The following is a 17,448-nucleotide window of genomic DNA, read 5'->3' on the forward strand; positions in this document are numbered from 1 at the left end:
AGAATACACAACAAGCTACAGCATCCAACTTATGCAATATTTCTACCTGTGAAAATATAGCTCCCCCTTCTCAAAAGAGGACCTACAGATAATAAAGGACCACTAAATGCATTAGAATTGCATAATTAACAAGTACATAATAAAAAAACAATGCAATAACATCTACTCTGAATTTCTGCCAAATCTATTTTCTCTCCCATTTTCTGCCCACTTATTTCATGTGACAGACATCAGCCAATCACAGACTAGTATACGTATACCCTGTGAACTTGTGCACATGCTCAGTAGGATCTTGTTCCCCAGATAGTGTTTATTTAAAAAGACTGTGCAAAATTTGATAATGGAAGTAAATTTGGAAGTGTCTTAAAACTGCATGTTCTATATGAATCATAACATTTTATTTTTACTTGAGTGTCCCTTATCACTCGTTCCAACAAAAAACATAGAAAACTATGTTTGTTTATAAGATGCCCTATGTGAATATTAACATATTTAAAAGAAGATTAAACTTTAAAAGCCCAAACACAGTTTTTTCTTTGAGTAGAGTTCACATTAGGACGACCCTGTATTCTTTATATATTACTTAGAATGCCCAAGAAGACTTCGAAAAAAAAAATTTGTCACATGAAAGCTCTGCCACAAAACGATTTCACTCACTCAATCCTAAAATGAGAGTGAATATTTTTAAAGGTAACCCTTTCCTTTACACTGGCAACGGCAATTATTATGCTGCTTGAGAAATCAATATCTTGCTAATAATGGGTGCCAGCTAGAAAACAATCCATTTTATGAATTATGCCAGGTTTTTCACACGAAACGTATACACATAACTGTATAAGTCATCATTAAAACTAGTAATATATATATATTAATTTATTTATTTTTCCCTTGTCCGTACCGGACTTTTCCACCTGGTGGGAATCTTTCTAACCCATCCACTTCTTCATTGTCTTCATTCATAGCTTCCTGGAACTCTTCTCGCTCTTCATCCTTTATAAACTCGTCACTTAAAAGTAAATAAATGAAAACATAATTAAATAAATATAAATTCTATTTATACAGAAAACTTATAAACATGGTTGTATATAAATTCTATATAGATCTATAGTAAAACGTTAGTTGCCTGAGTCAAACACATATGGACTTAATTAGCTTTTATTAGCCACCTAGAAGACTAAAAACGTACGCTAGCTGTATTATGTATGCAACTATTACATCATTTATATGCACATTAATAATTGTCACCAACAGTTATGTATATATAAGATAAAATGTCTGTAACCTGTGTTTTGTAAGTTAGCTTGTTAACAATAAATCTGTTATAAGTGTAAACCAGCAATTCCCATTTGAGTTCGATACATGAAGATGATGTTTCCATTGACAATGCATTCACTGCTTATGATACACTACAAGACTATGCTTCTACTATCTATGCTACATATACTCCCTGTTTTAATTACACTTAATATACTTCCATTGGCTGTGATAAATACATTCAACTTGTTGCTTCTAATTCTTGGATACCATGGATGCAAGATTATGCTTACAGCTCCCATGTGATATGCATACAAGGTAATACCTTTTCTCTACTTGTGTTACACACACGACTAGTAGTTCTTCTGCTAACTATATTGAACAAATTCAAGCTAATCATTAAAATTTAGATTGCTGAATTCAGTACATGAAAAGAACAGAGATAAGAAATCTCATTTAATTTAGAGTACTTAAAGGACCAGTCAACACATTAAATTTGCATAATCAACAAATGCAAGATAACAAGACAATGCAATAGCACTTAGTCTGAACTTCAAATTAACAGTAGATTTTTTTTCTGACAATTTTAAAAGTTGTGTCTATTTCCACTCCCCCTGTACCATGTGACAGCCACCAGCCAATCACAAATGCATACACATACCATGTGACAGCCATCAGCCAATCACAAATGCATATATGCTTATTCTGTGAATTCTTGCACATACTCAGTAGGAGCTGGTGACTCAAAAAGTTTAAATATAAAAAGACTGTGCACATTTTTTAATGGAAGTAAATTGGAAGTAAGTTGTTTAAAATTGCATGTTCTATCTGAATAATGAAAGTTTAATTTTTACTTGAGTGTCCCTTTAATAAAAAAAAATTGAAATTGAGTAAGACTCATTTACCATTTCTACAACCTTACCAAGTCATATTTTATTCTACAGACTCAGTTCATAAAAATATGGCGATAAGAGGGAGTTTTGTAAAAGGTTTTATAGAATAACAAAGGTGCTGTGAATCTGTAAATGTTAGTGAAATTATTATTCCCATTTTCTTATGGAGACGTCATTTTATAGGTTATATTTTTTGTCTGGTGTTTTGAGCTGCTCTAATATCCCTACTCCTGAAACTGAGTCAATCAGTTAACTGCTATATACCTGCCATTGACTGATCAGGCTGTGTATAGCAAGACACGATCCATCTATTTACGCTTTGGCTCCATTGTGTCTGTCAGGAACATGTACTGTAACTGTCCCTCATTCTCAATCTTAACATCCTAATCTCTTCATATTTCTTCTCCAAATTCTATATTATGCATTCACTCTCCTGTGCTGTCATTTCTTAATATTTATTTCTATCACCTCTCTTATTCTAGTGCATAAGACAGTTCTTAGAACAAAAGTGTAGGGTTATGTATGATCAGACCAACGGAGTATCAACCTTATAATGGAACCTTCTGTGACAGCATTGTTAAATTTCCTTTGTAGATCTATTCTCTTTGAAAATACAGTTTTCTTTAGATGATTGGCTGCCTGTCTTCTACAGACTGCTGATGCATCTATGCACTTGCTGTTACAAACCAGGGATTTTTTTTATTTATTTTTTATTATGAAAATTACACTAGAGGGTTCATAAGGGCTAGTAATGGAAATAATATTTGTGCAGCTGGCATCTACTAATGGTTTCAGAATGTGCTGCATCAGAAATCCACAAATATGAATGTGGCTCATGGCCATGGGTGAATTATGCATTCCTTCAAACTTTGTTTTTTACCTACAGCATTTTAGCACTTGGACTTTTGAGCTTTTCATTTGTGATTGATTTTCATACTTCTGTTCGGTTAATGAACGTCCCCCTGTACTTCCTTTAGCTCACAAGTCAATCTGTCCTGTTGACCTTATCATGTAAGGGTGGTTTACAGCCAACAGTGACTCACAGACCTCCTACACTTTAAAGGGACATAAAACAAGTTGGGATAGAGACAAAATATAATAACATGTACTTTAAATACTTTACCTGCAAATGTATACTGCAGTGCCTCACCATTAACCCTTTCTTTTAAGTTTGTGAATTGTAAAGCTCCAACTTCCCCCACACATTTCCTTTTATGGCTTTATCTATATCTATTATTGTTTTTGTAGAATGCAAAAGTGAATAGGGATTATCTGCTGGAGCATGCCTAGAAGCTGTGAACTCAGTTGAAATACAATGCCTGTGTCTAAACACTGATAAGAGGGGTGGAGTTGGCTGCTCCAGGCAGCTTAGCTATGTAATTAATTTTGCTTATTTTTGAAAATTATTTTAAAATACTTGCCATTTTTAAACATTTTTTTATGCAAACTATTTTTAATTAATTAGCCCTTTTAGGATATGCACAGATCTCAACCTGTTTAATGTCCCTTTAAATATATTTTGATTATTACGCTCTGTAATTTTATACCTAATGTACAAAGCGATACATCATATGTTGGGTCTTTATAAATAAAAGATAATAACAACAATAATAATATTAACAGCAATAATAATAATAACAAAAATAGCAAATTATAATAATAACAATAATACATATTAGCAATAATATCATCAATAATAATAACAACAACAACTTGAAAGTACAAAACAGCTAAACTGTATTTGTTTGTGTTAGAAGTTTTACCAGATAAACTTACACTGATTTTTCCAAACCGTCATCAGCAGTGTCTTCCTCTTTTATCTGTGGAGGGATTTCAATTGCAAACATTGTCTCCTGCTTATTATCTACAGCCTTTTCTTCCGTTTCTTTTTCTTCAAACGCATTGCAGCTCTCAGCATTCGTTATCTCTTTAACCTAAGCACATCAAATTACAAAAATTAACAAAGCGCATTTTATGTGATGGAGGGGAAAGAAATGTAATTTACATAATTACATCGACAGATATTTATTAGTAGCAACTAAAAACTATTTCCAGACACTGTCAAATAGCCTTAAAATGTATACCGTGGATTGTTGCGTTTCATTTAACTTTAATTCTTCATCATTGGGTTCCTTGTTAAAAACAAACTCGTCTGTGACATTTTTGCCCTGTGATTCTGACTCCTGTTTTATAAGTACTTTATTTTCTTGATCATCCTCTTTACATATTTTTTTTGGAACCTTAACAGGCAATTCCATATGAAATGATATTGAAGCAGAAGTACAGTATTCTTCAAAGCCATACAAATACCTGCACAAAATAAGTAGGCATTAGAAATGGGGGGGATACGATGGGTGCTCAAAGTCTTTAGCAGTTAACCTAATCTATATTGCAGTCACTTTCATTATACACAATCCCTTTAAAATATTTGTACTATACTGTCCCTAATTTAAAAAAACAAAACAAAAAACTAAGAGCTTCAAACGCACATACTAAACCAACTTATCAGAGAATATTTTTTCTCCCTTCGTTTCTGATTACATTCAACTTCATTGCACAAGGACCTAGCCCTATATCAATGGTTTTCCAAACTGTCCTCAGGCCTCCCTAAAACGGCAGATTTTAAGGATTGCCTTGAATGAGAGCAGGTAAAATAACCAGGTTAACTAATCAATTGATTATTTCACTCATTCTTCAATTCAGACAGCCTCAAAATCTGGCCTGTGGACAGGTTTGAAAACCAGTGGTCTATATGAAGGCTCTTTTCTATTTCCCCTCAAATGTAAACTTGTATTGTTGTGTATTAAAGTTTATAGTTATTTACACTAGGTATGTACTACATAGAACTGGTTTGGCATTTTATACAGAAAATAATAGTCCATTATAAAGCAAGCCAAGATCACAAATTAATAATTAAAGGGACACTAAGTATTTTTTTATAAGATCTAGATAGAGAATGGAATTTTAAGCAACTTTCTAATTTACTCCTACTATCACCTTTTCTTCATTCTCTTGCTTTCTTTATTTAAAAAGCAGGAATGTAAAGCTTAAGATCCGGACCATTTTTGGTTCAGACCTGGGTTATGCTTGCTTATTGGTTTGCTAAATGTAGTCTCCAATAACCAAGCGCTATCCAGGGTGCTGAACCTAAAATGGGCTGGCTCCTAAGCTTAAAAAATTATTTTAAATAAAGATAGCAAGAGAATGAAGAAAAATTGATAGTAGGAGTAAATTAGAAAGTTGCTTAAAATTGCATGCTTTTTCTGAATCATGAAGGAAAAAAACATAATTTATGTAAGAACTTACCTGATAAATTCATTTCTTTCATATTAGCATAAGTCCATGAGCTAGTGACGTATGGGATATACATTCCTACCAGGAGGGGCAAAGTTTCCCAAACCTCAAAATGCCTATAAATACACCCCTCACCACACCCACAATTCAGTTTAACGAATAGCCAAGAAGTGGGGTGATAAAAAAGTGCGAAAGCATATAAAATAAGGAATTGGAATAATTGTGCTTTATACAAAATCATAACCACCACAAAAAAAGGGCGGGCCTCATGGACTCTTGCTAATATGAAAGAAATGAATTTATCAGGTAAGTTCTTACATAAATTATGTTTTCTTTCATGTAATTAGCAAGAGTCCATGAGCTAGTGACGTATGGGATAATGATTACCCAAGATGTGGATCTTTCCACACAAGAGTCACTAGAGAGGGAGGGATAAAATAAAGACAGCCAATTCCTGCTGAAAATAATCCACACCCAAAATAAAGTTTAATGAAAAACATAAGCAGAAGATTCAAACTGAAACCGCTGCCTGAAGTACTTTTCTACCAAAAACTGCTTCAGAAGAAGAAAATACATCAAAATGGTAGAATTTAGTAAAAGTATGCAAAGAGGACCAAGTTGCTGCTTTGCAAATCTGATCAACCGAAGCTTCATTCCTAAACGCCCAGGAAGTAGAAACTGACCTAGTAGAATGAGCTGTAATCCTCTGAGGCGGAGTTTTACCCGACTCAACATAGGCAAGATGAATTAAAGATTTCAACCAAGATGCCAAAGAAATGGCAGAAGCTTTCTGGCCTTTTCTAGAACCGGAAAAGATAACAAATAGACTAGAAGTCTTTCGGAAAGATTTAGTAGCTTCAACATAATATTTCAAAGCTCTAACAACATCCAAAGAATGCAACGATTTCTCCTTAGAATTCTTAGGATTAGGACATAATGAAGGAACCACAATTTCTCTACTAATGTTGTTGGAATTCACAACTTTAGGTAAAAATTCAAAAGAAGTTCGCAACACCGCCTTATCCTGATAAAAAATCAGAAAAGGAGACTCACAAGAAAGAGCAGATAATTCAGAAACTCTTCTGGCAGAAGAGATGGCCAAAAGGAACAAAACTTTCCAAGAAAGTAATTTAATGTCCAATGAATGCATAGGTTCAAATGGAGGAGCTTGAAGAGCCCCCGGAACCAAATTCAAACTCCAAGGAGGAGAAATTGACTTAATGACAGGCTTTATACGAACCAAAGCTTGTACAAAACAATGAATATCAGGAAGAATAGCAATCTTTCTGTGAAAAAGAACAGAAAGAGCAGAGATTTGTCCTTTCAAGGAACTTGCGGACAAACCCTTATCTAAACCATCCTGAAGAAACTGTAATATTCTCGGTATTCTAAAAGAATGCCAAGAAAAATGATGAGAAAGACACCAAGAAATATAAGTCTTCCAGACTCTATAATATATCTCTCTAGATACAGATTTACGAGCCTGTAACATAGTATTAATCACAGAGTCAGAGAAACCTCTTTGACCAAGAATCAAGCGTTCAATCTCCATACCTTTAAATTTAAGGATTTCAGATCCTGATGGAAAAAAGGACCTTGAGACAGAAGGTCTGGTCTTAACGGAAGAGTCCACGGTTGGCAAGAGGCCATCCGGACAAGATCCGCATACCAAAACCTGTGAGGCCATGCCGGAGCTACCAGCAGAACAAACGAGCATTCCTTCAGAATCTTGGAGATTACTCTTGGAAGAAGAACTAGAGGCGGAAAGATATAGGCAGGATGATACTTCCAAGGAAGTGATAATGCATCCACTGCCTCCGCCTGAGGATCCCGGGATCTGGACAGATACCTGGGAAGTTTCTTGTTTAGATGAGACGCCATCAGATCTATTTCTGGAAGTTCCCACATTTGAACAATCTGAAGAAATACCTCTGGGTGAAGAGACCATTCGCCCGGATGCAACGTTTGGCGACTGAGATAATCCGCTTCCCAATTGTCTATACCTGGGATATGAACCGCAGAGATTAGACAGGAGCTGGATTCCGCCCAAACCAAAATTCGAGATACTTCTTTCATAGCCAGAGGACTGTGAGTCCCTCCTTAATGATTGATGTATGCCACAGTTGTGACATTGTCTGTCTGAAAACAAATGAACGATTCTCTCTTCAGAAGAGGCCAAAACTGAAGAGCTCTGAAAATTGCACGGAGTTCCAAAATATTGATCGGTAATCTCACCTCCTGAGATTCCCAAACTCCTTGTGCCGTCAGAGATCCCCACACAGCTCCCCAACCTGTGAGACTTGCATCTGTTGAAATTACAGTCCAGGTCGGAAGCACAAAAGAAGCCCCCTGAATTAAACGATGGTGATCTGTCCACCACGTTAGAGAGTGTCGAACAATCGGTTTTAAAGATATTAATTGAGATATCTTTGTGTAATCCTTGCACCATTGATTCAGCATACAGAGCTGAAGAGGTCGCATGTGAAAACGAGCAAAGGGGATCGCGTCCGATGCAGCAGTCATAAGACCTAGAATTTCCATGCATAAGGCTACCGAAGGGAATGATTGTGACTGAAGGTTTCGACAAGCTGCAATCAATTTTAGACGTCTCTTGTCTGTTAAAGACAGAGTCATGGACACTGAATCTATCTGGAAACCCAGAAAGGTTACCCTTGTCTGAGGAATCAAAGAACTTTTTGGTAAATTGATCCTCCAACCATGATCTTGAAGAAACAACACAAGTCGATTTGTATGAGATTCTGCTAAATGTAAAGACTGAGCAAGTACCAAGATATCGTCCAAATAAGGAAATACCACAATACCCTGTTCTCTGATTACAGACAGAAGGGCACCGAGAACCTTTTGAAAAAATTCTTGGAGCTGTAGCTAGGCCAAACGGTAGAGCCACAAACTGGTAATGCTTGTCCAGAAAAGAGAATCTCAGGAACTGATAATGATCTGGATGAATCGGAATATGCAGATATGCATCCTGTAAATCTATTGTGGACATATAATTCCCTTGCTGAACAAAAGGCAAGATAGTCCTTACAGTTACCATCTTGAACGTTGGTATCCTTACATAACGATTCAATATTTTTAGATCCAGAACTGGTCTGAAGGAATTCTCCTTCTTTGGTACAATGAAGAGATTTGAATAAAACCCCATCCCCTGTTCCGGAACTGGAACTGGCATAATTACTCCAGCCAACTCTAGATCTGAAACACAATTCAGAAATGCTTGAGCTTTCACTGGATTTACTGGGACACGGGAAAGAAAAAATCTCTTTGCAGGAGGTCTCATCTTGAAACCAATTCTGTACCCTTCTGAAACAATGTTCTGAATCCAAAGATTGTGAACAGAATTGATCCAAATTTCTTTGAAAAAACGTAACCTGCCCCCTACCAGCTGAGCTGGAATGAGGGCCGCACCTTCATGTGGACTTAGAAGCAGGCTTTGCCTTTCTAGCAGGCTTGGATTTATTCCAGACCGGAGATGGTTTCCAAACTGAAACTGCTCCTGAGGATGAAGGATTAGGCTTTTGTTCTTTGTTGAAACGAAAGGAACGAAAACGATTATTAGCCCTGTTTTTACCCTTAGATTTTTTATCCTGTGGTAAAAAAGTTCCTTTCCCACCAGTAACAGTTGAGATAATAGAATCCAACTGAGAACCAAATAATTTGTTACCCTGGAAAGAAATGGAAAGTAGAGTTGATTTAGAAGCCATATCAGCATTCCAAGTCTTAAGCCATAAAGCTCTTCTAGCTAAAATAGCTAGAGACATAAACCTGACATCAACTCTGATAATATCAAAAATTGCATCACAGATAAAATTATTAGCATGCTGAAGAAGAATAATAATATCATGAGAATCATGATCTGTTACTTGTTGCGCTAAAGTTTCCAACCAAAAAGTTGAAGCTACAGCAACATCAGCCAATGATATAGCAGGTCTAAGAAGATTACCTGAACACAGATAAGCTTTTCTTAGAAAGGATTCAATTTTCCTATCTAAAGGATCCTTAAACGAAGTACCATCTGATGTAGGAATAGTAGTACGTTTAGCAAGGGTAGAAATAGCCCCATCAACTTTAGGGATTTTGTCCCAAAATTCTAATCTGTCAGACGGCACAGGATATAATTGCTTAAAACGTTTAGAAGGAGTAAATGAATTACCCAATTTATCCCATTCTTTGGAAATTACTGCAGAAATAGCATTAGGAACAGGAAAAACTTCTGGAATAACCACAGGAGATTTAAATACTTTATCTAAACGTTTAGAATTAGTATCAAGAGGACCAGAATCCTCTATTTCTAAAGCAATTAGTACTTCTTTAAGTAAAGAACGAATAAATTCCATTTTAAATAAATATGAAGATTTATCAGCATCAATCTCTGAGACAGAATCCTCTGAACCAGAAGAGTCATCAGAATCAGAATGATGATGTTCATTTAAAAATTCATCTGTAGGGAGAGAAGTTTTAAAAGATTTTTTACGTTTACTAGAAGGAGAAATAACAGACATAGCCTTCTTTATGGATTCAGAAACAAAATCTCTTATGTTATCAGGAACATTCTGCACCTTAGATGTTGAAGGAACTGCAACAGGCAATGGTACTTTACTAAAGGAAATATTATCTGCATTAACAAGTTTGTCATGACAATTAATACAAACAACAGCCGGAGGAATAGCTACCAAAAGTTTACAGCAGATACACTTAGCTTTGGTAGATCCAGCACTAGACAGCGATTTTCCTGTAGTATCTTCTGACTCAGATGCAACGTTAGACATCTTGCAATATGTAAGAGAAAAAACAACATATAAAGCAAAATTTATCAAATTCCTTAAATGACAGTTTCAGGAATGGGAAAAAATGCCAAAGAACAAGCTTCTAGCAACCAGAAGCAATGAAAAAATGAGACTGAAATAATGTGGAGACAAAAGCGACGCCCATATTTTTTAGCGCCAAATCAGACGCCCACATTATTTGGCGCCTAAATGCTTTTGGCGCCAAAAATGACGCCACATCCGGAACGCCGACATTTTTGGCGCAAAATAACGTCAAAAAATGACGCAACTTCCGGCGACACGTATGACGCCGGAAACGGAAAAAATTGAATAATTCAAGTGCATTATCCCAAATATGAAACTGACTGTCTGAAAAATAAGGAATGTTGAACATTCTGAGTCAAGGCAAATAAATGTTTGAATACATATATTTAGAACTTTATAAACAAAGTGCCCAACCATAGCTTAGAGTGTCACAGAAAATAAGATTTACTTACCCCAGGACACTCATCTACATGTTTGTAGAAAGCCAAACCAGTACTGAAACGAGAATCAGCAGAGGTAATGGTATATATAAGAGTATATCGTCGATCTGAAAAGGGAGGTAAGAGATGAATCTCTACGACCGATAACAGAGAACCTATGAAATAGACCCCGTAGAAGGAGATCACTGCATTCAAATAGGCAATACTCTCCTCACATCCCTCTGACATTCACTGCACGCTGAGAGGAAAACCGGGCTCCAACTTGCTGCGGAGCGCATATCAACGTAGAATCTAGCACAAACTTACTTCACCACCTCCATCGGAGGCAAAGTTTGTAAAACTGAATTGTGGGTGTGGTGAGGGGTGTATTTATAGGCATTTTGAGGTTTGGGAAACTTTGCCCCTCCTGGTAGGAATGTATATCCCATACGTCACTAGCTCATGGACTCTTGCTAATTACATGAAAGAAATATGGGTTTAGTATCCCTTTAATTAATAGGTACACTGAATATACAATACATATTTTTCAAAAGTAAATCGAAAAAACATGCGCTAATCAAAACCAAATTAATTTTTAAATCATTCAATTTGACTAGAAATGAAAACTTACTTTTTGTAAGCACATTTGACATTGTATCCAGCTGCCGAATTTAAAACAGGAATGCCAAGATCTTTGTAAACTTGTTTCCACACTGCTCCACTTTCAATCTTGTAGGAAAAAATACAATAAATACTTCTGTGAAATTATATAAATTCAAAATAAAATAATAATTAAAAAAAACACTCCACATGACGCATCTACAATGGTTTCTAAAGCTTTCCTAAAATTTCTACACTACAGTAGATTCTCACCTAAACGCTACCAACACATTTTCACAATCAACTGAAGTTGTGTTTTTTTTAGTGCAAACACTCAATTAACCAAATTAATTGGCATATCACCAGCAAACCAAAGACAACCATACAATTGTTTTAACCAGGAAAACTTACTAATTTGACATGTGGATGCCAGAGCAATATTGGGCTATTCTTGCATCTAAGAATATGAAATGTAAATCTATAGCTATGAAAATAAATCTACAAATTTGAATACTATATAATTTATAGAAATTAAATTTGTTGGAGTTTTTGGATAGGCTCAGAATCATTAAATAAGTGTGCCAGGTTGCCTCCGTTGACAACCCTTCATTAAGTTGTTGTCCAGCTTTGAGTTAAAGAGATCCTTTGCTGAGAGAACAGAGAGGGGCTGGGTAAAGAAAATAACACCAGTCGACAGACAAAAATAAAATAAAGAATCACAAACTAGAAAAGGTAAGTAATTCCCAGCAGACCACTAGGAATATGAAAGCATCCGAGTACATGGAAATGTAAGAATGCTTACAATTCATAGTTATGTAAGATAAGAACTGGCCTGGTTCCATAACAAAATAGGTTCTGAACTTCCCATTTATTAATTGTTTCATACTGCAGTATTTTCCAGTACAATTGTAAACGTACTGTACATAGTGTAAAAGAAACCTTATCATTAAAGGGACATTTTGGTCAAAATTTAAATGCACACAGCTGAATTACATCTTTGAATAGAAACATATTTGCAATATACATGTATTAGCAAAAATGCTTCTACTAGACGTTCGTTTTAGTGTTAACTTTTTTCCCTGCACGTGCATGTGAAGCATAGCTAGATATTCTCAGCGCACCAGTCATTTAAATACTACAGCTGCTCAGAGTGACAATGGGGCTTGTATCATATCAGCAATTAACAAATTGAGTCATTACCAGATTGTACAAGCAACTTGGCCTGTCTGGGCAAGTGCTGTGTATAAAATGCTGGTGCACAGTGCATACTTAAATACACCTTTGAAACAGCTATAGCTTTTAATAGTAGCATTTGTTTCTTATCTCCAAACTGCTTCATACAGACAATTGTGCATTTATTGTTTTGTTTGTTATTTTTATTAAATGATTGCAATTGTTTATATTTTGCTTTGCATAACCCGGGTGATATGAGACTGATAGGTATTGTATTGTCTTATTTGGAATTAAGTTTGCTAATTTTATTATTTCACTTGTTACATTATTCTGATGTAGCACAAGTTTGTTATCCAATGATTTGCCCTTTACTACCATTTTAAAATTGCTGATCGCTTATTTCTATATTTTATTATCGTTAATAAACTGCATTTTGGCCTACAATTTCTGCATGGTATTATCTTATCCTAAATATACTTTGGGAGCACAGGCAAAGGAATTTGGGATGATGCTTGTTCAGAGTGCCACTATATGATTATCCAGAGTTTTACTATATGTATTTATAATAATAAATGATTGGAGAACAAATACCATTGCACATATTTCCTATTTTATAGGGACTTATACAAGTACAATTGTGTGCTGAGATCATCTGGAAATTGGCACTTTATCAATAAAAAGTGCTTAATTTTTAAGCACTTTATTATTACACTACTGTTTTCAGAGAACTATGTGTTTAACCCTCACAAAGCAGTTAAATACACAGTTAAATTCAGCTCTGGAGCAGCAATGCCGTTGCACTCCAGATCTGAACATGGCCAGTGATTGACGGATAGGACATATGCCATGTCTGATTAGCTCAGTGACCATGTTCAGTTCCAGATCAGTTGTGCATTGCCGCTCCGGAGCTCACTTTAACTATGTGTTTAGTTCATTTGTGAGAGTTTAACACATAGTTAGTTCTGTGTGAGCGATAGCACAATAATATAATGCTGTGAAGTATTTTATTTTTGTTTTTTATGTCCCCTTAATATAATATGTCCAAAGAGCTCAGAGCTTATTAAGTCAAATTAAAATAAGTATTACCTAAGCGAACTCTGTATGAGATATAAAACAAATCAATCTAACAATACAGGTAAAAGAATCCAGCCAGAATTCATACTGACGATTCAGAGGAAACTCAAAATCTACAGTTATCCTTGAAAGTAACACATGAACTTGGCAAACCCTGGGAAACCCCAAGATTTCCCCTCTTCGGTTTATGTGCAATACAGGTTCAGAAATGCGAATGTCACTTATCTGTCTGTAAAATATCAAAACTTGTGAAAAACTAGACCCCTGTAGTTATATTTGCACTGTCTAGCCTTAGAATACTCTACAAGAAATATTGAAAGCACCAGACCTCCTTGTGAGGGTTTGAGGATCTGTCAATAGTTTAACCCTAGCATTAACTTAACTTAAAGGGACAGTCAACACCAAAATTGTTATTGTTTAAAAAGATAGATAACGCCTTTGCACAACCAACATTGTTATAGTAATATACTTTATAACATTTAAACCTCTAAATTTTTTCCTGGTTTCTAAGCCACTACAGCCTTTTATTACATTATTATTATCATTTATTTGTATAGCGCCGCCAAATTCCGTAGCGCTGGGTACAATGATAGGGGTATACAATGACAACATTTTTGATAAAAATACAAAACATAAAACTAAACAAATCTAGTACAGAAGGAAGAGGGCCCTGCTCCGGAGAGCTCACAGTCTACAGGTTTATGGTGCAGAGACATAAGGTTGGGGTAGCTTGTTACATTAGTTGTAGTTGCAGTAGTGAGTCAGGCAGTTCATGTATTAGTTTGGTTCGGATGAGGGATGGAGGAGAGATGGTACGCCTCTCTGAATAGGTGAGTTTTCAAGGAGCGTCTGAAGCTATACAAGGTTGGAGACAGTTTTATGGAGCGGGTAGAGTTCCAGAGGACAGGAGCAGCACGTGCAAAGTCTTGGATGGGGAGTGGGACGTAGAGATAACAGGAGTGGAGAGACGTAGGTCAGAGGTTGATCGAAGAGGATGGGATGGGGAATATTTCACGATAAGAGAGGAAATATAGTTGGGAGTTAGACTGTTTAGTGCTTTGTAAGTTAGGGTTAATACTTTAAACTGTATTATGGAGTGTATGGGGAGCCAGTGTAGAGACTGGCAGAGCGGAGTCGCTGATGTAGATCTGCGACTTAGGTGGATGAGTCTAGCTGAAGCATTCATAATAGATTGGAGGGAGGAGAGGCAGTGTTTTGGAAGGCCATTTAGGAGTAGGTTGCAGTAATCAATGCGTGACAAAATAAGCAAATGAATAAGTATTTTTGTCGTTATTTGAGTAAGGAAGGGACGAATTCTGGAAATGTTGCGTAGGTGTGAACGGCAGGATTTGGTAAGCGCTTGTATATGTGGGTTGAATGTGAGCTTTGAGTCTAGTGTGACCCCCAAGACAGCGAACCTGGGGTGAGGTGTTGAGTCTCCAACTGTCAGAGAAATGTCAGATGTTGGATGTCTCGAAGAGGGGGGGAATAAGAAGCAGCTCAGTTTTGGACAGATTGAGTTGGAGGTAGTGTGAAGACATCCAAGAGTAAATTGCAGAGAGGCAGTTGGAAATCTGGTTGAGTAAAGAGGGAAAGAAATAAGGAGAGGAAAGATAGATTTGGGTATCATCAGCATATAAGTGGTACTGGAATCCAAAGGAGGCTATAAGTTTTCCAAGGGAGGATGTATAGAGAGAGAAAAGCAAGGGATCCAAGACAGAGTCTTGCGGTACTCTAACTGAGAGAGGCATTGAATCGCATGATATGTTGTTAAAGGAAACTAAAAACGAGCAGTTTAAGAGATATGAGGCAAACCAGGAAAGGGCTGTGTCTCGGATGCCAAATTAATGTAGTATTTTTAGGAGGAGACGATGGTCGACTGTGTCAAAAGAAGCAGATAGGTCAAGAAGAATTAGTAAGGAGTAGTGGCCTTTTGCTTTAGCTGATAACAGGTCATTTGTTACTTTAGCAAGAGCAGTTTCTGTTGAGTGTTTAGGGCGGAAACCAGATTGTAGTGGAACAAGTAAAGAGTTAGTTGTGAGAAATTGAGTTAGCCGATTGTAGACCAGTCGTTCTAATAATTTTAAAGCAAAGGGAAGTAAGGAGACCGGTCGATAGTTAGAAGGGGTGGAGGGGTCAAGAGAGGGCTTTTTTAGGATTGGTATGATTGATGCTTGAATGTATCCGGAAATGTGCCAGCGGTGAGAGATTGGTTAAAGAGATGAGTTAGGGTAGGTGTTAGTGAAGCAGAGAGAGAGGGAGGAAGTTGTGAAGGAATAGGGTCAGCTTTTCACAACTTCATGTGTGCCATATACATAACATTGTGCTCTTTCCCATGGAGTTGTACTTGACACAGCACTAATTGGCTAAAATGCAAGTCAATAGATAATAAATAAATAGCCATGTGATCAGGGGGCTGTCAAAAGAAGCTTAGATACAAGGTAATCACAGAGGTTAAAAGTATATTCCTATAACCATGTTGGTTGTGCAAAACTGGGGAATGGGTAATAAAGGGATTATGTATCTTTTAAAACAATAAAAGATTTGGAGTTGACTGTCCCTTTAAAATGCATCAGATGAGGAAAAAGAGGAATGACTAAAAATCTTGTAAGATTCCTCATGAGTAATATTAGAGCAGTGTTTTGACAATCATCCTGGAGGGCACATTAATGTGGCATGAAAAGGGCAAAACCTGTACACTTGCTGCATTAACTCAAGCAGATATGGATCAGGACAAAACATAAATCTACATACTGCCTAGGCACACATAAAAGGGATGGGGCTAAGCAGTATTGTAGTGACAGTTCTAATAAAAGTAAACATGTTGAAGAGATGTGTAGAGACTATTCAGTTCCTGTAAAATCCATCAAATCCGAATGCTGGATTACGGTTGAAATGCAACCTGCTTACTCCAGTAAGGTTATTGCTGTGCTAGGTACTACCCAGCAAAAGCTGTATCCTTGAGAGTAAAGCCTTAGTCTACAGACTGCTAAGCGCCTAGCAGATGCTCCCGTATGCTTTATCAGAGAGGTCCCAATGCTCATTTTGTATTTGTGCAAACTAACACAAATTCCAGCAGAAATCAGCACTACAGCAAAACACTGTTGCCCCAGAAACAAAACTAGTTTTTAGTAAGGGGTTGGGAGAAGGTACCATAGACGTCTGTGTAATTATCAACTAAAGAAAGGGAGTTTTGTCCAAATATTGAAAAATTGTAACACTACATAATATTTTAATGTAATAAGGAAAAACAAACTTACATTACTAAATCCTCCAAGTTTATGTACTAGACGGAACAGTTTAAAAAGATTCAAATTTCTATAGCCAAGAACCGGTCGCTTGTTGATTGGCGTCCCTTAAACAAGATAAAACAGGCATTCATATATGTAACACTAAGCTTAGTATCAGATTTAGTTTTTTATTTATGGTTAAGGGGATTTTATATCACAATATGCTTCATATAATCATTTAGATATGGCTTAAGGTTTTAGGAAAACCATTAAACAAACTAGATGAGCTTGTTGTGGCCATCACCTGTGTTTAATAAGTTTCATAAAAATGAAAGGCTTTTTGTAACAATGATATATACAAAATCTAATATATATTATAGATGTCCCCATTGCTTTCTTAATAACAATATTTATTTTACTTCGCTGCCATTATGAAAGTACTTAAGGGGACATGGAGCCCAAATGTTTCTTTCACGATTCAGACATAATTTATTAAAAAAATAAAAATAAAATCCAATTTACTTCTATTCTAATGGTATTCTTTGTTGAAGAGCATAAATAGGTATTGTGCCTATGTCCTGACAATATATAGCTTTAACATTGTTTTACCCCTTTTGTACACTAGATGGCAGCAGTGTTTGCGCAATGTATAACTGCTTGGATTCTTGCAAAACTGCTG

General features: G+C 36.2%; 1 protein-coding gene across 3 annotated transcripts in view; it reads right to left on the reverse strand.

The window, feature by feature from the left end:
• Window positions 1-17,448, reverse strand: part of ARID4B (AT-rich interaction domain 4B) — a 213,468-nt gene that overhangs the window by 52,227 nt on the left and 143,793 nt on the right. For all 3 annotated transcript variants that reach the window (XM_053711073.1, XM_053711074.1, XM_053711072.1), the window contains exons 13-17: window positions 16,800-16,894; window positions 11,324-11,421; window positions 4,232-4,457; window positions 3,924-4,081; window positions 899-1,006 (exon numbers count right to left, since the gene is read on the reverse strand). In XM_053711073.1, coding sequence (XP_053567048.1) covers window positions 899-1,006; window positions 3,924-4,081; window positions 4,232-4,457; window positions 11,324-11,421; window positions 16,800-16,894 — 685 coding nt within the window. The remainder of the gene's footprint in view (window positions 1-898; window positions 1,007-3,923; window positions 4,082-4,231; window positions 4,458-11,323; window positions 11,422-16,799; window positions 16,895-17,448) is intronic.

This window comes from Bombina bombina, chromosome 4 (assembly GCF_027579735.1).
Source record: "Bombina bombina isolate aBomBom1 chromosome 4, aBomBom1.pri, whole genome shotgun sequence".
Taxonomy (NCBI): Eukaryota; Metazoa; Chordata; class Amphibia; order Anura; family Bombinatoridae; genus Bombina; species Bombina bombina.